General features: G+C 41.5%; 2 protein-coding genes across 4 annotated transcripts in view; one reads left to right on the forward strand and one right to left on the reverse strand.

The window, feature by feature from the left end:
- MKRN2 (makorin ring finger protein 2) overlaps positions 1-15,186 on the forward strand; it is a 35,600-nt gene extending 20,414 nt beyond the window's left edge. The window contains exons 2-8 of one of the 2 annotated variants that reach the window (XM_016162699.2): positions 18-146; positions 1,181-1,362; positions 2,364-2,668; positions 3,912-4,126; positions 5,760-5,870; positions 12,346-12,490; positions 12,672-15,186. In XM_016162699.2, the coding sequence (XP_016018185.1) occupies positions 18-146; positions 1,181-1,362; positions 2,364-2,668; positions 3,912-4,126; positions 5,760-5,870; positions 12,346-12,490; positions 12,672-12,809 (1,225 nt within the window). In that variant the 3' untranslated portion in view covers positions 12,810-15,186. The remainder of the gene's footprint in view (positions 1-17; positions 147-1,180; positions 1,363-2,363; positions 2,669-3,911; positions 4,127-5,759; positions 5,871-12,345; positions 12,491-12,671) is intronic. The other variant, XM_036219980.1, reaches the window with a different exon arrangement.
- The window catches only part of RAF1 (Raf-1 proto-oncogene, serine/threonine kinase), a 55,650-nt gene continuing 42,487 nt past the window's right edge, over positions 14,012-27,174 (reverse strand). Inside the window, exons 6-15 of one of the 2 annotated variants that reach the window (XM_036219979.1) lie at positions 25,665-25,692; positions 25,429-25,556; positions 24,968-25,085; positions 19,378-19,462; positions 18,418-18,594; positions 17,205-17,251; positions 16,080-16,198; positions 15,555-15,686; positions 15,257-15,391; positions 14,012-15,046 (exon numbers count right to left, since the gene is read on the reverse strand). In XM_036219979.1, coding sequence (XP_036075872.1) covers positions 14,903-15,046; positions 15,257-15,391; positions 15,555-15,686; positions 16,080-16,198; positions 17,205-17,251; positions 18,418-18,594; positions 19,378-19,462; positions 24,968-25,085; positions 25,429-25,556; positions 25,665-25,692 — 1,113 coding nt within the window. In that variant the 3' untranslated portion in view covers positions 14,012-14,902. The remainder of the gene's footprint in view (positions 15,047-15,256; positions 15,392-15,554; positions 15,687-16,079; positions 16,199-17,204; positions 17,252-18,417; positions 18,595-19,377; positions 19,463-24,967; positions 25,086-25,428; positions 25,557-25,664; positions 25,693-27,174) is intronic. The other variant, XM_036219978.1, reaches the window with a different exon arrangement.

Here is a 27,174-nt window from a genome sequence, read left to right on the forward strand (position 1 = left end):
TCTTTTTGTCTCTTCAGGTATTTTATGCATGGTGTGTGTCGAGAAGGAAACCAATGCCTGTTTTCACATGACTTGGCAAACAGCAAGCCATCCACCATCTGCAAATACTATCAGAAGGGCTGTTGCGCCTATGGAACTCGTTGCAGGCAAGAACCTTGAAACTTCGCCCAACTGTTACGCTGAGTTGATTATGATCAGGAACTCAGATCCTTCATTTGGAACATGGGTCTTGATGTGGGGAAAACTTAAATTTAAAAGTAGTATGACAACATTATAAAAAGTATAGTAAATAATTTTGAAACCTCAATTTTAGTACCCTAAAAGTAATTTCAATTTTCAAAATCACTTTTCAAGCCTTATTCTTGTGAGTCTCTTTTAAATTATAATTGCACTCATAGTATGTATGAAATTTTATATCTTGCTTTTTTCCCCCACTGAACATGTCGTAACCTTTTTCCTATGCTGCTACTTTATCTCCTAATTGTAATTTTATGTTTCATAATGTTAACAGACCATCATTTTATTAACGTTTTCTATATTTAAGTGACTTCCAGTTTTTTGCTATGAGTACCCGTGCACTGAACATTTAAGTGCATGGAGTCTTCCTTTTTATCTCTGACCTCTATAGGCAACTTGTGTAACTTCTAAACAGGGAAATATTCCAAAAACCTGTTCCTGTCCTTTTGTAGTGAAGAGCTGCTCTGTTCTCTGGGCTGCAAAGCTCCCTCCAGTTCTTCCTCTGGCTACCTGGTAGATGATGGAAGTTGAGTGGGTACCCCAGAAAGACTGCTCAGGAAAGGCTGATCTCCAGCTGTTAAATTGGCCATCATTAACATTGTATGAACTCCTCCCCAAAACACTGGATTGGGATCAGGAGATTTTAGTTCAACATATGTCTGAAATTTTCAGGGTCTCATTGTGTGATCTGGGGCAGTATGTCTGTCCCACGTAAGTCCTACAAGGACACTTAAGTGTGATAGACTACAGTGTACCACTCACTCTGAATTGCCAAGCAGTTCTTATTAATTGATAAGCCTTTTATTGGTTAAAATATGGGAAAAGATTGTTTCATTTTCTGCCTCCACAATGGAGCAGAAGGAAGGACATTCCACGTCTGAGCAGTGTGGGAGACATGTGATTGTAGTATGTCTGTAACGCATGTGCTGTGTGTTTTGTTTAGATATGATCACACGAGGCCCCCTGCTGCGGCTGGTGGTGCTATGGGCACTGTGCCCCACAGTGTGCCCTCCCCAAGTTTCCACAGTCCTCACCCTCCTTCTGACCTTACTGCATCTATTGTGAAAACTAACTTACATGAGCCTGGGAAACGTGAAAAGAGAACATTGGTACTTAGAGACCGAAGTGAGTGAGCAGAATCCTTTTGTTGCCTCTTTTCGAAAAGCAGTTTTGCTTGTTCTTGATGTTCCTTTCTGGCCTTCACTGCTAACTTAATACCCCTCCAGGCTGTCTGAATGTAGAGACACCAGATCTGTCCTGAGAATAAGCTTTGGATAATACACTTAACCTTGTGTCCAAGGCTGAGCTGGAAAAATATAAACAGTGACTTTTTTGTAGACACGCAACTTTCGTCTATCTGCACAGGGTGGATGCCCAGTTCTGAGAAGCCTCAAGCTGTTCATTTCAAAACTATATATTTTGATAAAGAACATGTATCAATCACTATTTCACTTTAGGTCAGTTTATAGCCTTAGTTCTTGTGCTGAGACAGTGGCATTTTAGGTTGCACTGTTGGTAATAGAATAGTGGGTTGGGGTTTGGGGAAGAAGAAAGCTACAAATCATAAAAGTTGTTTTTATTGGCTAGTTCTCAGCAGGTAAAGGAATTTTTATTCTAGTTCTCAGAATTGTGCAGCGTAAAATAGGCAGATTCCATGATAGGTAGATAACTTTACTGGTGTGAAGGAAACCACTGTATTTTATTGACTTCATTCTAAATTCCCTTTGACTTTTACATCTATTTATTTATTATCTATGTATTTTCTTTCTATCAGTCTGTCTACCTACCTACCTGAAAAGTATAATACATTTTTTTAGTGTCAACTAGTTCAAATGTTGACATTTCCATACTTGCCGTTTTTAAATAACAACTTTAGTGTTACATATATAATGATCTGTTTTGGCTATTTCCCTATGTTGCCAATTATGTTTTTTTGGATTTTAATTATGATTATAAGTAATGTCACTATGAACATTTTATACAGTTTTTATTTTTCCCTCTTGGCCTATTTTTTCCTATATGATCCCAAGAGTGAAATTCCCAAGGTTAAAGTTTTGACTAATACTGCTTCCCAGGATGGTTGGGCCAGTTTTCATTTGTGTGTATGCTCTGTGTTTTGTATTAAGATCTTTCTGGCATGGCTGAAGAAAAGGCTTCCCCAGCTGTGGTGAATAATCCAGGAGGTGGCAGTGACCTTCAGAGTACCCCAGAAATGAAGCCACATTCCTACCTAGATGCAATCAGGAGTGGCCTTGATGACTTAGAAGCCAGCAGCTCCTACAGCAGTGAGCAGCAGCTCTGCCCCTATGCAGCCGCCGGGGAATGCCGATTTGAGGATGCTTGTGTCTACTTGCATGGAGAAGTGTGTGAAATCTGTAGGTTACGAGTCCTGCACCCCTTTGATCCAGAACAAAGAAAAGCTCATGAGAAGGTAAAGTTGCAAACCTTTGTATGAACTCGTTTTTAGAAATTTGAAATGCACTATGTAAGCATCTTTCTGCCATTGATACCTAAATTATGTACATTGAATATTTGTACCTTATTTTCAAGTCCTTTTTCCTATTGTTATTTTGCCAGTTTTTCATTATTTAAAATAAAGAAAAACAGAAGAGACATCAGAAACATAAAGCTATGCAAAGTTCAAATAATAAATCTAGCACAGGAGCATGGTTTGTGTGTGTCTGTCACACATATGCTTTTTCCCTTGCTAGGTTTATATATCATTGTGGCTGCAATCCAGCCAGGCTGAGTTCTGGACAATTTGAGAGTCCAAGTCATGGAATCTGAGAAGCCAAGTGTCGAAGGGATCTTCCAGGTCATTAGGTCCCCAGTGTTTAGGAGCCCTGCCTCACACTGGGCTTAGTGCTTTGTACTGGACTCTGAAGTTGGGTAAAAGAGAAGGGGAGGAGCCCACAGCAGTAGCATTTGAGCCGATAAGGAGGAGGAGGTCACAGTATGTGGGGGTTGAGTTTGCCACCCTCCACTGTCTTCCATGGGGGTGTTCAGTTGAGTGCAGAATTAGAACTTTCCTCTTCACTCAGATGGATCAGGGTCTTTGTGCTGTGTGTGTTGATTTATCTCATGTCTGTGTCCATTGTGAGCTCCCAAGGGCACGGCCTAGGTCTTCATACTCTTTTCATTGACTCCAATGCCTGATATACAGTGCTGTACATGAAAAGTATTCAGCCCCTGCTTACTAAATACTTCATACAAATTCATTACATAATTTGTCCTCTTGAGAAGAAGTGGTACTGCTTACATAACTCTGACTCTGGACTGCCAGCCCGATATTTCAAATTAAGGATTATTTGGCATTTCTAGTATTGGTGTGGTTCAGAGTAGAGAAAGCTGGTGCCCAGAGGAGCCAAGAGACCAGGTCCCAGTCCTTCTGAACTCTGTGATCCCACAGCAGTTCCCACAGAGTTACCTTTTGGGAACTCTGGTCTCTGCTCTAAATTGGAGGTAACCATATTATGCTAGGGAAGCAAGGGGCTTGGCCAGTGATGGTTTGAAGTCATTTTTGTGATCCAAGTGAGCTTTGTGTCCTGAATCCAGGGATTGCTGGGCCCTGACTTAAAGCAGCCACATCCGTGTTCTTTCCTGATCTTGGTTTTAGCAGTGTGGCTGGCAGCTCCAAACCTAAAAAGTTTCCTTATTCCCCCACTGTACTTCAGATCTGCATGTCGACATTCGAGCACGAGATGGAGAAGGCCTTTGCCTTCCAGGCAAGTCAGGACAAAGTGTGCAGTATCTGCATGGAAGTGATCCTTGAGAAGGCATCTGCTTCTGAGAGGAGATTTGGAATTCTCTCCAATTGCAATCATACATACTGCTTGTCCTGCATCCGACAGTGGAGGTGTGCCAAGCAGTTCGAGAACCCAATCATTAAGTAAGTACAGGATGACTCTTAACTGTAGAAGCAAGGGGCAAAGCTTGATTGGGGACCTTCCGTCCAGTCTTAAGCCTTCCTTTGTCTTCAGACGGGTTTCGGTACAAAGGATAACTGGTGAGTCCTGGCCCCTGGGTGTGTGAACTTGGGCACCACTACTGTCCTGAGCCCAAGTGCCTTTTCTTTTGAAATATGAGTAACGATTCCTGCCAAGCTCTCAGGGTATTGGGGGGCACTCAGCAGGGATCATCTCTGTGAGAAGGTGTTAATGGCATTGGCCTGTTCAACTCCAGCACTAACAGTTACTAATTATCTGCCCTTAGGCCAATTGCTTATTGACCTTTTTAAGCTTCATTTTTTCCCATGTGTAAAATAGGATTATTTGAGGATTAAATGAAATAATGTGTGTAAAACACTTCATGTAATGTCCAGTACATAGGATGTGCTCCATGAAGCCAACACAGGATTCTTAAGATTCTGCAGTGGACCAGGGTGGGGAGGAAGAGCTAACTTATTGAGAAGTTACTGCATGCTATGTACTATTTCAGAAACGTCATATACATTAATGTATAATTCTGTCAGAGACCCTATGATCATCACCTCATTTTACAGATGAGGAAACAGGTATGGTAAGCTCGAGGAACTTGCCTAGAGTCACACATTTGTGTGATAAAATACCAGCTTTATTGAGATTAAAGCTTGAAATTCAGTGGTTTTTAGTATATTCACCAAGTTGTACAACTATTACAATTTAATTTTAGAATACTTTCGTCATCTCAAAAAGAAACCTCCGTTTGCAGCGCCCATTCCTCCCTCCTTCCAATCCCTGGCAACCACTAATTTACTTTCCATCCTGTGGATTTGTCTATTCTAGACATTTCGTATAAGTGGAATCTTCCAATATTGGGCCTTTTTGTGTCTGGCTAAATCTTCCATTTAACATGATGTTTTTGGAGTAGCGTGTACCAGTGTTTCACTCTTTTTTTTATAGCCGAATAATACTGCATTGTATGGATATCTACATTTTGTTTATGTATTCATCAGTTGACAGACATTGCGTTGTTTCCATCTTTTGGTTATTGTGACTGGTGCTGCTGTGAATATTTGTGTACAAGTTTTTGTGTGGACGCCTTTTTATTTTTCTTGGGCAGATACCTAGGAGTAGAGTTTGCTGGGTCATATGGTAATTCTATGTTTAATGTTTTCAGAAACTGCCAAACTCTTTTCCAAAGTGGCTGAACCATTTTACATTCCCCCCAGCAATGCATGAGGATTCCATTTTCTCCACATACTCAGCGACACTTGTTATTGTCTTTGTTTCTCACTTTTGCCCTTCTAGTAGGTGTGAAGTGATGTCTTATTGTGGCTTTAATTGCATTTCTCTGATAACTAATGATATTGTGCATTTTTTCCTGTGATTTTTTGGCCATTTTGGAGAATTGCCTACTCAAATCCTTTGCCCGTTTTAAAATTAGGTAGTCTTTTTATTGTTGAGAAAACATGTTTTTAACAGTAAATAAGTTTGGTTAGGAAATAGCTGGAGTGGTTACGCATTTGAGCAAGGGGTTAGTGGTGGAGTTTGCACAGGATTTGTAACTTAATCTCTTCTGTACTAACCCGATTCTTATTTCAGGTCTTGTCCAGAATGCCGAGTGATATCAGAGTTTGTAATTCCAAGTGTGTATTGGGTAGAAGATCAGAATAAAAAGAACGAGTTGATTGAAGCTTTCAAACAGGGAATGGGGTAAGTTTGTTGGGTTCAAGCATGATCCTGGCGCCTGCCTAGGCTCTTGTTCGGTCTTTGTCATTGCTTGCAGAGCCTGCCCTTCTCTCCCAAGAATGCAGTCTTGGGCGGCGGCCACTCAGAGTCTCTTCCTTCTCTCAGGCATCATGCTGGGCTTTGGAGATGCAGAGATCAGCAAAGCTATGGTGTAGTGGACTTGTTTAGTTTCTAAACAGAGTAATATCCCCTTGAAATCCTGTTTCTGGTGTTGACGTCGACTTGTCCTCTGTAATCATTCATTTATTCAGCAGAATCAATTAAAGATTTGTGTATTAGGCCTTTTCTAGTGGCGAGGGATATAGCACGAAACAAATCAGACAAAAATCCAAGCCCCCACGCAGCTCACATTCTAGCGAAGGAAAATAAGAATAAAAAATAAAGAAAATATATATTAGATGATGATTAAGGCTGAAGAATGAAATGTACCCAGGAATGGGCGACAGGACGTGAGGTGGTTGCAGTTTTAATGTGGGAGACTAGAGAGTGCCTCACTGAGGTGACATTTGAGCAAAGACCTACAGGAGGTGAGACCGCAAGCCAAGTCGACATGTATTAAGAACATTCTAGATGGAGGGGATAGTCACTGCAAAGACTGAGGCTGAAGTGTGTCTACCTTGTTAAAAGAACAGCAGAGAGTGGCTGGATGAGAGGAGCAAATTGGGGAGAATACTGGAGACAAGAGACGAGGTACTAAGGCAAGGCGAGGAGCAAATTTTGTGGAGCTTTGTAGGTCACTGGATGGACTAGGCTTTTTGTTCTGGATTTGATGGACAGTTATCTTGGGAGTTTTGATCAGAGGAGTGACATGAACAGATCAGTATTCTAAAAGGGTCACTCTGGCTGATCCAGTGAAAACATATTGAAAGAGGAGGCAAAGGTGGAAATAGGGAGACCAGTTAGGCTATTGCAATAATCCAGATAAGATGTGACAGTGGCTTGGACCAATGTATTAGGTATGGAGGTGATGAGAAGTGATCGGGTGCTGAATCTGTTTAAAAGAATTGCTGATGCATTGGATATAATGCGGCTGTGAGAGTGAAGAGGTGAGAATTCAAATTTCACTTCCAACATTACTACTTTCCATTTCTTTGCTGCACTTCTATCTTTGTTGGCCAGTTTCTTCTCATTTATTCGTTTTTGTAAAATATCATGGGAGTTTATCACTGGGAAACAAGGAGGCAACACAGCTACACATTTTGCTGTCTGTAAAGGAGTAACAAAGGCATAGTAACCAGTTACCAACAGACTTTGGAAGAAAGTTACATGATTGGTCACTGACTGTGTTGCAAGTTTGTTATTTATATAGTGATTTGAACCGAAGAGCTAACAGCAGCATTTGTATTAATGTATTGTGGTAATTGAAATTTGAACCATGTTGTTGAAGGACAAGTGGTATTTAATTAAACCCTGGTGGATTTGTTTCCGAAGACTGCAGTAACAAAGTACTACAAACTAGGTGGCTTATAATAGAAATTCTCCTAGTTCTGGAGCCTGGCAGTCCAAAATCAAGACAGAGTTGTCTCCTCCTGGAAGCTCTTTGGGGAAATTCGTTCCATGCCTCTACAGTTTTTGGCGTTTCTTCGCAGGTGGCAGCATAACACCTATCTCTACCTTTATATTGTCCTCTTTCTTTCTCCTTCTTTCTCCTCCTCCTGTCTTTTGTAAGTGCAAGCGTCATTGGTTTTAGGACCCTCCCATTAATCCAGAGTGATCTCATCTCGAGATCTTTATCTGCAAAGATGATTTTTCCAGAAAATGGTCACATTCACTAGTACCAGGGCTTAGGATTTTGGCAGATCTTCTTGAAGGCCGCTACTATTCGACTCTGTTCCATTGATCTATGTGTCTGTTTTTATGCTGCTACTACTACTGTACTATTTAATGTAGCTTTGTAGTACAGCTTAAAATCAGGAAGTTTGATGCCTCCAACTTCGTTTTTGTGTCTCAAGGTTGCTTTGGGTATTTGGGGTCTTTTGTGGTTCCATACAAATTTTAGGGTTGATTGTTCTGTTCTGTGAAAAGTGCCATTAGAATTTTGATCGGAATTGCACTGAATAAGTAGATTGCTTTGGGTAGTAATACGGACATTTTAACATTCTTCTAATCTTTGAGAACATGGTATCATTCCATTTAGTTGTGTCTCTGATTTATTTCATCATTGTCTTACAGTTTACAGTCTACAGGTCTTTTACCTGAGCTAAATTTATTTCTAGGTATTTCTTTTTGATGCAATTATAAATGGGATTATTTTAACTTCTCTTTCTGACAGTCCATTGTTAATATATAGAAAGGCAAGTGATATTTGTAGATTGATTATGTGCCCTGAAACTTTACTATTATAATGTATGTATGTAATATTTTATATACTTTAGAACCCTGCAAGGTAATAGGACTTTTTGCCTTTAAAAACTTGTGTATTTTTCAAATAGGAAAAAAAATTTACTATTTCCAGTGCCTGTTGTTTGGTATAAAATTCCTTCCAACTAGTGTAATTTCCCTTCAGCCTCAAGAACTACCTTTAACGTTTTATTGAGCTGCTGATGATTTTTTTTTTCTATTTATCAGAAATAGCTTTTCATTCTTAAAGGATATTTTCATTGAATATATTAGTCTGATCAGTTCTATTTCCATCTTTGCCTCCTCTTTCAATTAATAGAATTCCAGTTGAATAGTGTTTTAGCTTTTTGTAAATGTTGTTCCCCTATAATCAGGCTACCAACTGCTCCCTATTTCTTCCACCTTCCCTAGCCTCTGGCAACCACTTTTCTACTATGTTTCTGTGAATTGGACATTTTTTTTTAGATTCCACATATGAGTGATACCATACAGTATTTGTCTTTCTCTGTCTGGCTTATTCCACTTAGCATAATGTTCACAGGGTCCATCCATCTTGTCGCAAAATGACAGAATTTCCTTCTTTCTCATGGCTGAATATTACATTGTATACATATACACCACATCTTCTGTATCCATTTATCTGTTGACAGGTTGGTTATTTCCATATCTTGGCTATTATGAATAATGCTATGATGAACATGGGAGTACAGATATCTCTTCTAACAGGTGTGAGGTGATATCTCATTGTGATTTTGATTTGCATTTCCCTGATAGTGAGGCTGAGCGCCTTTTCATGGACCTGTTGGACATTTGTATGTCGTCTTTGGGAAAATGTCTTTGTTCACTTCCTCTGCCCATTTTAAAATGGATTATTGCTATTATTGTTGTTGAATTGTATGTATTCTTTATGTATTTTAGATATTAACCCCTCATCAGATACATAATTTGCGAATATTTTCTCCCATTTAGGTTGCCTTTTCATTTTGTTGATGGTTTCCTTTGCTGTGCAGAAGCTTTTAGTTTGAGGTAATCCCACTTGTTTATTTTTGCTTTTAGTGTCAAATCCAAAAAGATCGCCAAGACCAGTGTCTAGGAGCTTATTACCCACTATAGTTTTTGATTAGAAGGCAGTGGTAATTCAAATTGTAATATGTCATTTTTCTGAGGTGGTTTCAGTATTTTCTCTTAAGTTTCAGTAGGTTTTTTTTTGCCTAGGAGTGGTTTTCTTCATATTGTACTACTTGATTTTCTCTTAATCTGTTAAGTTTATGTCATCCACCAAATTCATGGAATTTCTGGTCTACCTTTTTTTTCTCTCATAGGATATTTGGGTATTTTGTCCCACGGGTCTTGGGTTCTATTCATATCTTTTCATTCTTTTTTCCCTCTCTGTTCATTATTTTTAATACATTTATATAGTAGCTACTTTGAAATCCTGGTCATTTTGAAGTTGGTCTCTGGTCATATTTTCCTGATTCTTTTTTTCTGAGTCATTTTGGGTTGTAGCATAGACATGGTAAATGTTACCTTTTAGAGATTCTGGTTTCTGTTAGGTTCCTCTATAAAGGGTTGATGTTTTTGTCTTAATGGGCAGGTAAATAGTTTAGACTCAGAACTCTTGGGCAGCAGTTCTAAACTCAGTTCAGTTATTTTATCCTTAGCTGAGTTGCCTTGAGCCTGCCTCATTGATATGTGGGTCAGGGGTTAGGTGGGTCAGAGATTTCGAGGGAGTTAATGCACAGTATTTGGAGTGCCCCCTTCAGGCCCTTTTCTTTGTGGGATTGCTGCCCCACTTTCCAGTGGCTGATTTCTTCCAACTGTCTTTGGTTCTTCAGGCCAGAAAGCCTGGATTTTTCCACTGCAGTTTTAGCCACTCTACATAGACTCCTGGCTTTGGTCCGCTCTAGGTTAAAAGCTATTTTTTCTAAAAAGATAACTCGCCTCTTGCCATTCCCTCCCTCCAGTTGTCTAATCTCTTGAACAATCCTCCTGCTGCTGTTCATTCTCCAGTACCTTCAGGTCTTTAAAAAATATGTTTCTAGTTATTTGCAGGAGGATTGGGTCTGGTAGAAGCTTACTAAAAGCAGATCTCTTTATGTTACCTTTTTAAATGGTTCTCTTAAGTTGCATATCAGTTACTTACTAAAGACTTAGTATGTTCCTTTTACCATTTTCCCCTTGTGTTATCAAGTGTCCACCAGAGGGCAGGAGTGGCAAGGCAGAGGGATCCAGCCTGTAGGAAGGAGCTCTGCTAGCATTGTCTAAAAATTCTCGTTATTACTGTTTGGGTCTTTCCTGGCTCTAGTCTCCATTGATGACTGTTTTTTTTAATGCATTCCACAAACATTTACTGAGCACCCACTATAGGCCAGGTACCTTCAAGCTAAGCATCAGTGGAGGCTATAGAATAGAGATCCATAAGATAATTTCATGGGAAATTGCAAAAAGACAATTATGATACAGGTTTTCTGGCAACAGGTGCATGAGGCCCAAGCCAGATATCACAACAGAGAAAGCACTTGGATCCACCTGCGTGGGAGTGTTGGGGAATGCCATGAAGCATGAATAGCTTCTCCATGTGTGTTGGAGGCTGTGGGTAGGTGAATAGAATGACATGGGTGCAGAATGGTACAAATTTTGTGTTTGGGGAACAGTGGGAGTGGTCACTGGGGTTGAAAGAGGTGGCATATAGAAGGATATGGCAGGACTTGGAACCATAGGGGTAGATGGACTAGAGTCAAGTTTAAGGGAACAAAACAGGCAGCTCACTGTTTGGAGACACTCCTCTGTGGTAGTGTGAAGAGGCTGGAACCTGCTGGGGAGACTAATTAAGAAATGTCTATGACAGGCAGGCAGCAGAGGATGGCATCCCTATCGGGTTTCAACAGTGTGGGAACTGAAAGGACAGGTATATTTCAGGGGTGCTCAGTAAGGCTTTTGTTCTTGGTGACCAGATAAGGCTGGGAGGAAAAAAACAACAATTTTGGAGGAAGGGACCAGAGAATAATTTTTTGAACCTGATGAGTTTATTAAAGCCAGTGTCTGGCAGACTCTGGTAAGAACTCACCACTTGAGCAGTCATTTGAAAGTTGTCTCAGACTCTTGGGGTCAGGGGAGCCATGGAAGGTGCCTGGTCCATATACCTGTTTGAATCCACTCCCCAGCTACCTGTGCTGGAATCACCTGGTGGGAGTAGCACCCAGGCAAGCAAGGCAGCTCCTTCCTTTCCTCAGTGGACAGCTGTTAGGGAGCTTTTTGTGCTGTTCTGAGGTCTGTCTCCAAGACCTTCACCACTAGTTTCTGCCACCGCCACACCATAGCTGTCCCTGGCAGCAGCCCACCCTTCCTCAGCGCTCCCAGGTGACCCTCTGGGTTTTTGGGCATCTCTTCTTCAACTTGGGATTTATGAAAGTTTCATTTGAGCAAGAAGAAACAGGAATTCTCTGGTTGTGATTTCCTCAGGAGCAGGGGTTCTTAACATAGGGGTCTGTGGACATAGGTCAGAGAAAAAAAATTTAACTTTTGAAATCTATATTTTGTAGACTTGTGTTTGATTTTATGCATTTAAAAACACTGTTCTGTTGTAAAAACACTGTTCTGGTGCAGGGTCTATGGCACATAGTTAAGAACTCCTGCTCTAGAGGGTGGGGACCAAGGAAAATTGGAATGAGCCCTGTAACTTTAGGCAGCTGCTTAAAATCACAGCTTTACCTGTGACTCCTAAGTCAAGGCTTCCTGTGGTCATCTTGACATCATTGCCAGCCAGGAGGAAGGGAAACGTCCCTGGGTGGAGGCAAGTAGCCCAGCTTCAGCTTCAGAACTTTGGAGCCCAAAAGAGCAATCAAGCCTGCGTTCCTTGTGGCCATTTTGGAGCACTGCAGTCTCAAAAGTCCCCATACAGGTTTTGTTCTGTGAGGCCACACGTCACAGTGGGAATATTATCCAGCTTGGAAATCAACATCCCAACTTCTGTGCCTCACTCTCCCTACCTCTAACGTGAGATCGACTTAATTCTGGCATCGTAGGCAGGGATGGAGGAAGGCAGTGGTTCATCTGTACCCTGGATTTTCCCACCATCTTTTTTCTTTCTGCTTTTCAGAAAAAAAGCTTGCAAATACTTTGAGCAAGGTAAGGGGACCTGCCCATTTGGAAGCAAATGTCTTTACCGCCATGCTTACCCAGATGGGCGGCTAGCAGAGCCTGAGAAACCTCGGAAACAGCTCAGTTCTGAAGGCACCGTAAGGGTAAGAACTTTGCCGTGTCTTACACAGGACACTTACCAGTGGGCATTTCCAGATTCTGTTCCTGGCCCTTTCCCTAATAGCTCTGGCAGCCAGGAATGGGGTAGGCAAAAGAAATATAACCTTCCCAGCCTTCATGTTGCCATTTATAATAATAAGGCCTGTCTGCTGGCTGTTTTTGCAGTTCTTAAATTCAGTGCGGCTCTGGGATTTCATTGAGAACCGAGAAAGCCGTCATGTCCCTAACACTGAAGATGTCGACATGACAGAGCTTGGGGACCTCTTCATGCACCTGTCGGGAGTAGAGTCATCAGAACCCTGAAGAGTCGATGGTCGCCCATGCATCTTGGGCTCTGCCGGCTGAGCCTTCCCTGAGCTAGGGTGTGCAGAGCTTCCTTTACTGCATCCATCTCAATGTGGTGTGTTGCTTGGATTTGAGTGAGGTTGTGTTTAACCTTGGTCTCATCCATTCTCCATTATTACAGCCATGAGAATAGTGAAGGATATAAAATAACCTAACAAGTATACGAATCTCTACTTTTCTAGCTATGTTAGTCGCACCTCAAGCTCCTCGGGGGGTCAGCAAACCAGCCAGTTTTGACTGATTGATTTTAAAACAAACCTGGCTCCTGTCCTTTATGAGCTTTAACTCCTTAGAAACAGTCAACTTGTAGTTACCCCTAAAGCAGATTGCTTACCAGAGGATTCCTCTGTAGTGAGTTTCCCTAGTGTACTTAACTAGTATGTAGTCAAAACTTGACCTGTACAGGGCTTTTCCAGAAACAAAAAGTGAACACTGCACACCTTAGCATAAGACTTCATTTAGGACTCTTCAGTGTCCCAAATCAGAGCAGGAGTCTTGTTGCCATATATTTAGTGAGCAAAGTATAAACCTCCTTTCTTGTGGGGGGCAGAGGGGCTCTTGAAGTAGCAGGAAGTGGGATAGTAAAGCAGAGGTATAGCCCCTCATTTCTTGTTGATGTTGGGGCCACAATGGGAGGAAACGTGTACCCAACTCTACCCTGTGGGCACAAGCTCCGGGGTAATTTTACTGAGGCTCGGTGCACAAATGCTTGTGCGTGGCTCCTGCCCAAACCATCTCTAGTCTTAACCTGTGAAGCCGGGCTTCGATTTGAAATTTTGTAAACACTAATGGCATCTAAGAAAGTTTCTGACCAGTAGTGGTCCTAAAGAGAACTTAGCATGAGTCCTCTGTCATCAGTTGTGATTTTAATTGAAGGAGTATAATCTTGTGAATCAGAACAAACTAAGCCTGAATTACCTATTTTTATAAACTATAGATACCAAATATTTTGTAAAATGCATTAAATGTGGGTAGAAAAAGGTCTATTCTTACCTGAGTTTAGAGTGCTTTTTGCATAATTTTTATAGCTAATTGTAGTGAAAGGTGATGAGCATAGGCAAAGGCTGAATTAAATTCAGCCTTCATTGGAGGCTCTGGGCCCATTTCCTGCTTCTTGAGTCCTGCTCCAGAAGGGATGAACAAATGGGAGAGTCATTAGCCTACATTTAATTTATTTTATTAAAATAACGTAATTGAACCACCAGATAACTGTATTTTGTCAGGCGCAATAAAAACAAAATTAAAACCCAAATCATCAAGAAAACCTGTATTCTGGCTTCCTTGCATGCACATGATGTGGCTGTTGAGAGACAAGTCTGGCCTTGTGGCCCCACCCCATAGGGGCAGCTCCTGGAAGACAAAATTCAGGGTGATGGAAGACTGCTCCCTGAGAGGGCAGAGACTGGGAAGGGCAGGCCAAGTGCCTCTTCTGGAAAACTATCCCAATGCACTGGAGACCTCCAAGAAATGGAAGTGTCCCCAAACTCAAGTTCCAAAGTACCAAAGCAGATTCCTTCAGGCGGCCGTGGTCTCGACAGTCCTGGGCTGTTTGGTGCATTATGTGCAAAACTACCTGTTTGGCGCCACACCACTATTTCTGAAGAAAAGTCTTTCCTTTGATAAGCATTCCTCATAGGAGCTGATATTTAAAATCCACGTGTCCCATTAGGGCTGGTTTGCCTGCTACCTTCATTTCCCCTCTGAGTGCTTTTTCTTGCCCTAAAAATACTCATTTAGCCAACAGCTAGGGCCTCAGATCATGTATTGCCATCAGCAGCCACTGGTACATCTGGAGAAGGCACGGCTCATGAGCATGGGGGTCACAAGGAAGGAGCAGGACAAACCAGCATTGCGAATGGCTTCCTTCTCCAGGGCCAGAAAGGGTAGAAAAGAAGGCAACATGAAGTTAAGGCCCTGTGAGTAGTCTAGAAGGTCCTTAGCAGCAGCTTCTCTGAAAACAAGCTCTGTGTTCCCATAGAAAGGGAACAGAAAGATGGTGCCTGCTGACTTCCCTTCCTCCCCTCGTGGCCTGAGTACAGGTGCAAAGTCAGCTAGAAGACAGGCAGTCTGGGGGACGTGGTCAGTGTGCAGGCGTTGATATCCTCGGTGTGAGCCGCCCGATGCAGGGATGGCTCAGAAGCGCTCCGGTTAATTTTCGGTAGAGAGTGTTGGAGCAGCTCGATGGAAGACAGGATCTGAAAGCCACAAAACAGTCTCATTCATTGAGCTTGGCATTTCCACATTAGCTTTTGATCAGGCTGTTCGAACCCTACTTGTAACATCTTGTGGAGAACAAAAACTCCTCCCTGTTACACAATAAAAAAACAACACTGCCCTCCTTGTCGTTAGTCATTAAGTACTTCTGCCTTTATTTAACCAGTCCCAGCACCCTTGAGCTGTCTTACCTGGGGAAAAAGAGGCCTCTCTTCCTTAACTTTCTTCACACAGTCGGCTACTAGCCTCTTCATTGCTTTGGGGCAGTTCTTGTATAGCTTACTAAGGTCTGGAGAGGCATATCCTCGGCCCACCATGAAGATGATCTGGGCAGGAAGAGGGGCAACATTTGAGGGAATGGGTGGGTAAAAAAAGGAATGGATGGATAAACAACAGTGAAAGCAACTTCCAACCCTCTAAAGGCTCAGACTGGCAGGAGGCCCAGGGGCTTCCCCAGCAGTTTAGGCCCTTTAATGGTAGGACACATACCTGATCTCGGTTGTTGATGTGGGAATAAGGTAGCTCCCCTGTCATGAGCTCATACAGCACAATGCCATAGGAGTAGACATCTGACTGGAAGCTGAAGGGGTTGTTATCTTGCATTCGGATCACCTCTGGGGCCTACAAAGACAAAGTGCATTCCTCACCATCTGGGCCTCACACACCTCATTCAGGGGCCAGGTTATCCCTTCCTTTGTCCTTTCTCTGCCCTCTATGGTTCTTCCCTTAGGGCACCGACACCCTAAGCTGCTGGCTGCTACTTCGAGCTCAGGATCCCGTCTCTGGGATCTAGCACTTCCCATCACCTAACTCCAAGCTATGCTTCAACATGGTTCTGGACTGCCAGCTTCCTCCAGGAAACCTTAAATTCACCCCCAGGCTGCCTGATGTCATTAGTAGTGTCACTCAGGTGGCCTGGACTGTGAGAAATATGGGGAAACGCTTTAAGTTCGCACACAGACCTCCCAGGGTGCCCCCTCTGTCCTGTCCCTGCTAGTGGGAACCTCGCCTCACCATCCACAGGACAGAGCCGGTGGGTTGTTCAACCTGCTGAGAACCACTCCAGCGCGACTTTACTGTTGCCAAACCAAAATCTCCAATTTTCACCGTCAAGCCTTCATGGAGAAATATATCTCAATGCTTGTTAAGGACTCTGGTTTCAAAACAATGGTCAAGTTAATTTTGAAAAACTTCCCAAAGTTCTTACAAGCACAGCCATCTCTCCACCTCCCATCTGCCCTAGCTTTCTCTGCACTGGATTTGCTAGGGTTGCCAAAGTTTTTTTAAAGTGCTTTTGAAATGTCCCTTTTTCTTCCCATTTACACATCTAGGTGCCAGTTCCCGGACCTTATGGCCTTCCCACATAATGAAGGTGCCTTAAACTCCAAAACTCTAAGAGCACAAGCTTCCCTCCGGTGGTCCTCAGAACCCAACACGGCCTACTGATTGTTTACATTTGTTTCTGCGTGCATCCTGCCCTCCATGACTAACTGAAGCACAAGTGAATAACAAAATAGCAAATCCCTCATTGAGCAATGAATGCTGTCCTAAGACATTTCTCACTAGAACAGGTACCACTTGGTGACTTCAAAATAAGAACCAAATTCACCTCACTAAAAGGTACTCAGTGCCTCAGACATGTGCCCCAAATAGGCTATGTTCCATAATCAAACCCAACACAACTATCATGCCTCTCACTGGCCAAGAAGCAAAGTTCAGCTGTAATGTCACACTCTTCTTTGAAAGAGAAAGGTTGGGAGAGGGAGACAGACATAAAAATTATTACATTTCATGCCCTTTTGTATGCAAACTATTGCTGTACATTTAAGAAAGACCATTTTAAGTAGTAATTTTGAAAATCTTGCAACATTTGGCTTACAGCTATTTTCTGACCAGATACATACTCTCTACAAACTAGAAAAATACATGAAAAACAAAAAGCCCTGTCCCCCACCCCCAACTTAAACAATAAACAGCATAATAAAACCAGGACTATTTAACCCAAACCCAAACACATATCTCAACTTCTGTGGAAATTTTCCCAAGGTCACTTTTTGCTAAGATAAACTTTAAAAATCTCCCTTCTGTCTTCCTAAGTTTAGAACTGAGCAGCCAAATGAAACCACCACCAAAGGATACTGTTGGATTTCATGTCTCTGTGGATGATGTTCTTTGCATGTAAATAGCTGTGAAGGAAAAATAACTCTATTAAAAAGTCTGAGGGGCATGGGTAGAAAGCAGCTTCAAAATACAGCTATGAAGTAATAAACCACCTGAAGGCCTGGCTCCTGGTGGAGTTACATTCAGGGACTGGCCCTGTGCTACTTCAGGTGGGGCCACATCGCGCCTTACCTGAAGGTGAGGCTATAGCACAAATGGGGCAACTCTTCTTTAAGCATCAATTTTACTCAAAAAGTTAATCTAACCCAAATGTTCATCGACTGATGAACAGATAAGTAAAATGCAGCATATATCCAATAAGAGAATGTCATTCAGCCATAGAAAGGAATAAAGTACTGATAGCTCCTACAGCATGGATGAACAAATACATAATGCTAAATGAAAGAAGCCAGACACAAAAGACCTCATCTTCCATCTTGAAAATGTTCAAAAAGTAGTGATAATTGCACATTCTGAATATACTACAAAACCACTGAATTGTACACTTTTTAAATGGATGAATTTTACGTCAATTATCTAAATTTTGTATAAAAAGTAATTGTAACTTTTTTTTAAATGTAAGGCAGAACATGAGATTTTATATAACACTTAAAAGGACAGCTTTGGCTTGAGCTCCCAGACATCTGGGGGTATGAGGAGTATCCCACTCCCTCCACATAAGGGGCAGTTCAGAGAAAAGTTTCAGAAGCACTACTTTGGACTAGCCAAGAATGGAACACACAGAGAAAGACAGAGACACACACACACCCTAGCTCCACCCCCACTTCTTCACAAAGTAATGTGTCAGGCACAGAGACCCAAAAGGGTAGTATTTAATGGAAATACTAAAGGTGACCTTTAAGAATCTTCCAAAAGAAAAATTAACTATCCAAAAATGACATGTGGAACAAGAACACCTGTTGATGGACCATGCTTCAGACTCAGGAAGCCCACAGAGGGTACTACCATGGCTGTAAGGTTGCGTGTCTAGCTGAATTTTGAGGATAGTGGCTGGAAATGGAACCTGAGCCCCCCAGGGAATAGCCTTGGCTTGTGCAAGAAATATGAATTTGTGCAAAAATACCACCAAGATCATTTAATAGACTTAGCTTTTCCTAGTCCTGGTTCTGATTTAAGGACATGTTGAAATGCTTAGACTCTAGACTTTGTAGTCATCAGGCCATCTACTCACTCCATTCCCTGAGCCGTCTGCCGGGCAATGTCAATCAACTGGAACATCTGGAACTTGGTCTCTTGGACATGCAGGTGTTTGTAGAGGCTGCTGCCCTCACACCACTGGGTCACAATCGCCAGGTTGTCCTTTGTCATGTACCCCATGAAAAGCAGGATGTTCACGTGCCGTGTTTTGCTGGAGGGGGTGAGGAGAGAAAAGGCCCTGAACTTTTCCTTGCTTCAGAATAGAGAAACGTACCCTGCTTTCCCACTGACAGTAAATCCTGTATGTTCTTGACACCACTCGTGTTTACAATCTGGGTGACTAGCAAAGCAAACACATAAGACTATAGATGATCCAGGTGGTAGTGTGACTTGACAAAGGAGTCCACCACGATTCACCTCAGTGCTGGCCTTGTTTACAGAGAGAATATTCTCTCTATTAGCATACACTCACGATTCTCTGCACAGGGGTCACCAAGACCCCCCAATCTCTGGAATTCATCATTATTCAAGTTATTGCTATAAGTCTAAATAGTGACTTGAAGGTTTGAAAGCTGAAGGTTTGAAGTCCAGAATAAGGCAACTTAGCTATAAAAAGAGCTCTTGGAAAAAAAAATGTGAAAATAGAACCTATTTCTCCCTACCACAAACCAAAACCCAGAGACAGAACCTGGGCTACTGAGTGTACCCAGAGACCTAAAGTGGTGGAAGGGGGTATGCTCACCAAAAGGGGATCTTGTAAAGGTTTGACAACCACATAAGCTGAAAGGAAACTTTCCACTCCTTTTCACTTGTAAGGGAGAAGCTTCAACCACAGGACTCCACAATGAACACTCACTAACCACCATTCCCAGCCAGAGGCCCTCAGAGACAGGTCTCCACCAAACATCCAACTTACTCTGTAGGTTTGTGTGACACCGCCCAAGCCCTGCCCCTACCACTACAGGATGGCTGGACAGGCCAGCTTTCTACTCACCGTAGGACAGCCACCTCATTCCTGAAGGCCTGGAACTGTTCTGGTGTAGGATCGACAACCTTTAGAATCTTTACTGCAACGTCTCCTGCAAATTAGTTTGTACTCAACATAATCAGTTGAATGATCTTTGTTATTTTTCATATACTTGAGAGATATAGTGAATCACTTATTCGAAAATCATATACCTACACAGATGGAACAGGTATGTGTATTTCTAAATTATTTAAGAGGCTGAAAAAGGTTAAATAAGTTACACTACTATCCTTAAAATACCACCCCATTGGCCTTGAACAGGCTTGGTTTAAACTATTCCTATCAAGCCTGGCATCCCCAGAGGTAAGGTCACATTTAAAAGATCAGAACCTGGGCCTATGAGGATGACACCAGCAGGTGAATATAAAAGGCCCAGCAGATATTGAATCTTTGGGGCCAGAAGGCTGGTGCTAGGAAGCAGGCCATTCAGCAAGCAGTTGATGTTACACTCGGCAGCCACATTTCAAGGAGACCTGAGATTGCCCCTTGTACGAATTCAAAGATATATGTTGAAATTAAGCTTACCTTCAATAACATTAAAAAGTAATCCTAACGATTAACACTGATTGCTTACTATACCCTGACACTGTGTGTGCTTTCACAGGCATTATCTCCTTTAATCTTCATAGCTGCCCTATGACATCAATACTATTATCCTCATTTTACAGAAAACAAAGTTTAGTCACTTACCTAAAGTCAAATAGAGACAAACCAAGGTACTGAAGCCAGGATTAGAACCCCAGTCTTAACTCCAATGGTGGTACTACTAACTACAATACTGACTGTTAAATCACTGTCAATCATTGTCAGCCTCTTTATATAACCTTGGAAGTACCCACGGATCAATTCTACTCTACGTTTGCTATCAATTTAGAAGCCACTTTCAGAAATATTTTTGTCATATTTATCACAATAATTATAATACATTACTTGAAACCCTATTAGGACCTCAAATTTTCATGGCAAATGAATTTACTAAAACATAGCCTTCTAATGATCAAACAAAGTAGGAGTTGGCACCTTTGAGGTGACTTAGTTCCTCCATATGTTGAGCACGTCGTCCCCCTGCAGCCTGTTGGAGCATTCTTCATTTCACTTTTGGGGACTACCAACTGGTAGAGAGGTGATCTTATAACAGGTCCCAAACTGTTGAGCCAAAGTCTCCATTTTACAACAGCCTCCAACCTGGCTCTCACCCAATTCACTGGCACATGTATTTATCAAGGGCCCAGAGCTGCCTGTGAAAGCACTGCTGACCTTGGATGGGAGATGCACACTTTATCCAGAGCTACCTTCTATCTAGGATGGAGCTAGTAAACCACGAAGCCCCAGCCTCAAGTTCCTTATGACCGAATAGGAGGACAAGAGTCTTACATAATGACTCATTCTAAAGCAGTTTGAGCCAAGATTGGGGTGGGGGGCGGGATTAAGTCTCTTGTTAGGATATAGAAAGGTCTGAAGGAAATAGGACATAAACCAAGAGAAGGATTTTACTAAATGGGGGGAGGCTGTTTCAAACCAGGTACACCAGAACCAGGGTGAGGTAAGGGGGATGAGAGAACCATAGTTGCATTTGGAAAACTCTAGCATGGGGTTTGGACATCTGCAGGATAAAAAGGGAAACCCAGGAGGAGTCTGCTGCAAGAGCCCAGGTAAGATAATGGCACAGTGAGGACATGGGAATAGAAAGGAGGGAGTGGAGGCAAACCCTATGAAGGTAAAGTGATCCAACACGGCAGTTAACTGGGTGTGCAGGAGGAAGACTTGGGGAGATACTGGATGATCCCTCAGGAAGGGCTGCTTCTCAGAATGTTCAAGTTCGTGAGCCTGTCCCTTTCTCACAGCTCTATTAGAGACATGCTCCAAGTGTCACTGAACTCACCCTCAGTGGTACCAATTTTGGACCTAATTAGTGATGTAACCTCAGAGCTCAAAGGATTCACTGGCAGCCAAAGCCTGCTCACAGCGGCTCACTGACTCTGTAGTCAGCTGAACATCCTCACACCTCGAGCCTCTAATTTTTGGAACAGTGAATGGGACTTAACTCTGTAAAAAGCTCACCATTTCTTTGTTCCATGATCACAGCCAGTTCAAATCTTCTTATCTTTCTAAATCCTATTATCTAAATATGCATTACACTTCTGTGTAAGTCATCCATAATACCTGAGTCTTCATGCAAGTCACTAATGGGAAGACAAAACAGGGTCAAACTAAAGACAAAACCCTGTGGCCCCGCAGGGACCCATTTGCCAGCCAGCTCACTGTAAACAGTTACAATTATATGTAATTTCTCACTGAAATCAAGACTATATATGACCCCATTCCCTCATTTACATATGGAACTATCAGCAAGAAAAGTTATGAATTGACAAGCTATCTATCTGAGGCTCTGGAGTGTAAAGTGGGGACAGCCTCCAGTGGGGAACTACCTATTGTGCACAGCACAGGTCATGAATCAGTTTACGATAGGGCAAATAGGCCCCCAGGCCTTGCCTGCCCCAAGTCTGGAGAATTAGGTCTGTGTCCAAAACAAAGGCTGTACTCCAAACTATCCAAATATCCTTATAGTTGGCAATCTTACAATATGTAAAGGAAGGTATTTACTTTAGTTGAGCAATATTAATGACAAAAGGAACTTTTTTTGGAGGGTAGCTCATAACAATCACATGAAATAGTTAACCAGAACTTTTTACTTTCTTTTAATAGTAAAGTCAAAGGCAAATATAGTACAAACAAGTTAAGACATATTCCTATTGGTTGTTGTATTTTTTAATGATATTACGTTGATATTTTATTTAACCGTCACTGGAGAAGAGCTGCATCATTGGGTGAATTTGGAATTTTTTAGATCTTTTTAAACACCAATTAATTTCCCTGCTTTAACCATTTGGATTATCTAAAACTTATTATACACACCCCTGCTTTCTAGAAAAGAACCGAATGAACACCATTCCTCCTCTTATTGACTCGGTCATAAACCTCAGCCTTACGCTGAGATAGGGATCCCCAAACACGGGTTACACCAGACTGCTTGCCTCATACTAAGTGGCCCAAGACTGTTCTCCAGTTTGGGGATCTGCTCTTGAGGGGTTTGCTGCCTTCTCATGCTGTCAGTGATGGTCCCTGACACCGGTCTGACAACCTCTACTGCTATTTCCATCCCTTTTAATGTGCTGTTTGGAATTAGCTGAGGCTAGCAAATCAGACCCCAAACCTATGCTCAAAAGGAGGCTCTGTGCTTGGGTGAAGGGCCTCTTCTTTACATGAAGTGAGCTTTAGTTCATGGATCTGAGGCCTCCTCCATCCTGATTACTTTGAGACCCTTCTGTTTATTTTCACAGCTGCTAGGCAAAACAGTTGTAATTTTTTTAAGAAACTGAATAAAACGTCATATACAGGAACCAGAAAGCAGGAACAAAAAAAAAAAGGGAGGGAGAGGGAGTAGAGCACAGAACACTTTACCTAGAAATTATGATTTCCTTGACCCAATTTTTATTCTTCATTCTGAAACCATAGCCGCCTTTCTCAGGGGCTGACATAAAAGTCCATTGCTCCTCACTCCTCTGACTTTTGAGACTCTTAACTTAAAAACAACAGAATCTTAAGCTTTTTCCCATTTAGAAAAGAAAAGGTACAGCTTGCTGCCAGCATTAATTTAACATCACACGTGACAATGCTACGTTTTCTAGGATTTGACATGTTCAATGATCAAGACTATTTTATAAATGGAAATACCACTACTAAAAACGAATGCTATATATAGAATGATGTCATTTGTTTCCAAAGACTACCAATATCCTAGAACAATGTGAAAATAATAATAAAAGCAAGATATTTTGTGGAAAACTTTGAGGATAAGGTTAGGACTATAATCCATGAGTTATCTCAGGGTAAACAGTGCAGCCACAAGCACTACCAGCGAGTATTCTTGGAGCAACCAGGAAATGGGTTAGAAATATTAGCCATGTTATCTACATTCTAACAGGAGTCTTTATGGCAGTAACACTGTAATAGATACATCTCCTTACTATAGTCTGAAAGCTCACAGGACAGAGAAAACACAAGCTCATAAGCACTACTGTGGCAAATCTAAATAATGCTTTAAAAATTGTGTGCTCAATCAGAAGAAACTTAAATTTGGGCACAACTTATACTGCATCTACTGGCTTTTAGCTGAAGCTTTAAAAATGTGGTATAAAAAAATAATTAAATGCTCCAAATGGCAGCATTAAAAGCAATACTGCTCTACCTCCTACAATCACTAGCAGCTTTACTGTCTCAGATCGGAGCACTCTTAACCCACAAAATCATGTTCTTTTTCTAAGGGATCATCTAGATATTTAGGACATCTCTTTGGAAAATATTCTGCAATTGTATAAATTCTGAGAGATCCAGAGGTAGGCCACTAATAATTAGATGGAATTTTCAAAGGAAAAGGAATCATCCTACATGAAATTTACAAATATTTGGCCCTGTGCCAACCCCTTAAAGAATCAGAAATTTGTCAGATGATTAGTTAAAAGTGGCAAACCCATATATACTAATGAACTCATAAAATTGGAGGTGTTAATCAGTTTTTAGCAGCTTGAATTTTAATGTTCCATTCATTTGATGTTCTTAACTTTTCTCAATCTTTACACATTTATAAGTAAAGATAAATATGGTGGCATCCAAAGTAAAAATATAGGAATCTAGGCACTTTAGGTGTTTGCCTTCTGTTTGGTTTGGGTTTTTTGTTTTATTAAAATCTGAATTTATAAGAGATGTCTTTTTAGGAACGTCTAGCATTTCCAAGACACTACTCCCTAAATGCTAACACTCTAAAGCTAAAGGCATTAAAAACCTGACAGAGAAATGCTAAGTATATTGCCAAAATACACAAGCTGTAGCTACAGACATCACAATAGTACATTTCTTCCAAGTGACAAAGTGTTTCCATTAGAATAAGACCACTAACACATGCCACACAGATTCAAGAATTAAGTCTGTGTCTTCCCTGTTTGATAGGGATTCTCACAGCCTATCCTGGGGGCAGGGTAGGTGGGGAGCAAGGGTGGGTGGGGAGCAAAGAGAAGCTGTTGTAGGAGGCTCCTTGCTTTCCTGTGCCCTAATGTCTGACTGTGGGCATATTTGTTCCATTCTCAGGACCTAAATTTTTTGAATGTAAAATAAGGTCCTTTCCAGCTTTAAGTTTCTTGAATCCATGCTCCCCTCATAGCAACACTCTTATTCATTAAGGAGCTTTAAAGCATGTCCCATGTACAGCCTATACTCAATCAGCTTATAAGAGACCCTGACATTTAGTGCTCAGCTTTTGTTCACCGATTTCTAATTATCCTAAATACCTTATCATACCAATTACAGCATTATGGAGTCTATAAAGAATGCTATGGAGTTTCACTGAGATATTGTGAAGTTCAATCTTCATTTGTAATCAAGTATCCCTGGAGAGTGCTGCTGTGAGCCACAGAGCTCAAGCAATCTTAAAACCCTCCTGACCCACTCTGGACTGAAACTTGACTTCACCATGGCCTTGAAAAAAAGGCCCCCAACTTACCATGCCACTTGCCCTTATAAACAGTTCCAAAGGAGCCTGACCCAATCCGAGTCGAGAGCATCACTTCACTGGCTTCTATTTCCCAGTAATAGCTTGAATCTCTCTGTCCACGAGGCCTCTGAAACAAGCAGAGATCATTAAATACACTCAATGGAATGGTAAAGGTCTGTTTAACAAGGGTGTCAACGAAAAAAATCAACTCAACTTCATCCATTCCTATATCTTTTAAAAATAGACATATTAACTGCAATTCTAATTTTTGTCTTTTGAGAAAATACCATCTTAGGTGTGCCTTCCCTTAAACAAGCATGCCAAAAATAGCACTGACATTCATGAATCATTAAATGCTTTTTATTTGAGTCTCCTCCTGCTCCTCCCCCCAAATTAAAAGCATTTTCATTCCCAACTAAGTTTTTATTACTGAACCCTAGCCTGCAGAAGGTACTGTTGGCTATACTCACAATTTTGTTTTTCTCCTGGCTCCCGGATCCTGGTGCCCGCTCTCTCTGTGCCGGCACAGGGGTTTTGGGTTGTGACCAGCCTGTTGGGCTCAGATTGTTGGGGCTGCTGGACAAGGCTGAAGGTGAGGCTTAATAGACAAGACAAACAGAATCCACACATGGATAAGCCAATAGAAGATACACAGCATAAAGAGTAAAAAGCCATTACTATTTGCTAAATGACTTTGGACAAGTACCTGATTCACTGTGACTTCGAATTGCATCCTAAAACAGAAAAGGAAAGCTGGTCAATTTCTGCACTAGGAAAAATGGTCTCTGGGGGAGGGAAAGGGGAGGAGGAGGATTTACAGGAATAAAGTAGAGTATAAAACCTCTCAAATACAGCCTATTTTATACATTCTAACTCTCTTTTGATTAAATTCACCAAATGTCAGTAGCCAATATCTTCAAAATTGTTATCAAGTATTAATTTTTCATAAATAATGAAAATCATTCCTTATCTCAGAAGAAAGCAATGCACATAGCAAACTGATACTCTTTAAGGCTAACAAAGTTACTATCAGCTAAGACCTTTCCAATGATTGGGGATCCTGCTCCACTGAAACTAAAAAAAAAAAATTAAAAAAGAGGACTGAGTGGCTAGCTCACTCTTACTCCTCTGGAAGTTTATGAGAGAACATTGAGCAGAAGTTGGATCTGATACAGGTGAGCACCATGACTCTATTACTTTTTCTGAGCATAAAATCATGGAAAGCTGAAAGGACCTTATCCAAAAACTACATTTTACACACAGAACATACTACAACAAGTAAAGAGACTTGACCAGGGTCACACAGCCAGTAGGTGGCAGAAAGAAAACCAGAAACCATCTCACCCCTCATCTGGTTCACCACAAAATGCTCAGAACTCATCAGTAAGCTCTGAAATTAGTTACATTCTGTTCAGGTAAGAAGTCGAAGGTTACCTTTAGAATTTATTATGAATTGTTTGGGTGAAACAGTTTAAATCACAAGGCCCTCCACAAAACCTAAATCATTATTTTATATACCCTCGCTTGGAGTATATAAATACTAAAAACATAAAAACCACTTGGCCCCCACATCCTCAAAAAGGATATTTTTCTGGGAAGTGCTATTCTCTTTGTTTTCCTTGTGTAACCACAATAAAGACATTTTTTTCACAACTATTACTGGAACTCCCACTCTGGGACATCTTTACAAGATAAAAAAATCATAAACCAAGCTGCCTCTCCCTGCCTTTGGCAGCACCACCAAAGCATCTTCAAGAGTTTACCAATAAAGCATGGTTCTGGGGTTCCGACACCGGGCGAATCTTCAAGAATCACCCACAGAGGTGTTTAAGAATATAGATTGTTAACCCTCCCACCCCCACGAGGATTGAATAAGGATGTCTGGGAGTGCAGGCTCAGAAGCCCTAGAGTCTGTATGTTCTGAAGCAGAACAGGATGACTGCCAGGTGGGCAAAACACTGACCAAAAATAAACCTGAATTTCAACAGAATATGCAGCAACTATAGCTTTATTAACCAACTAATCTACTCTCTGTTTTTAGTCAAGGATGGCACAATGTGTTTTTATTGACCAGAAATATATTCCCACGCCCTAGGATTTTTTTCTTAATGTCACAGTAATTTTCTTCCCTGTGTCATATACCTCATATTTTATTTTGTGCAAATTGCTACACCTGGATTTATTTCCCCCAGAAGGGTAAAAAGAAATAAAAATGG

Source organism: Rousettus aegyptiacus, unplaced genomic scaffold (assembly GCF_014176215.1).
Source record: "Rousettus aegyptiacus isolate mRouAeg1 unplaced genomic scaffold, mRouAeg1.p scaffold_m13_p_4, whole genome shotgun sequence".
NCBI lineage: Eukaryota > Metazoa > Chordata > Mammalia > Chiroptera > Pteropodidae > Rousettus > Rousettus aegyptiacus.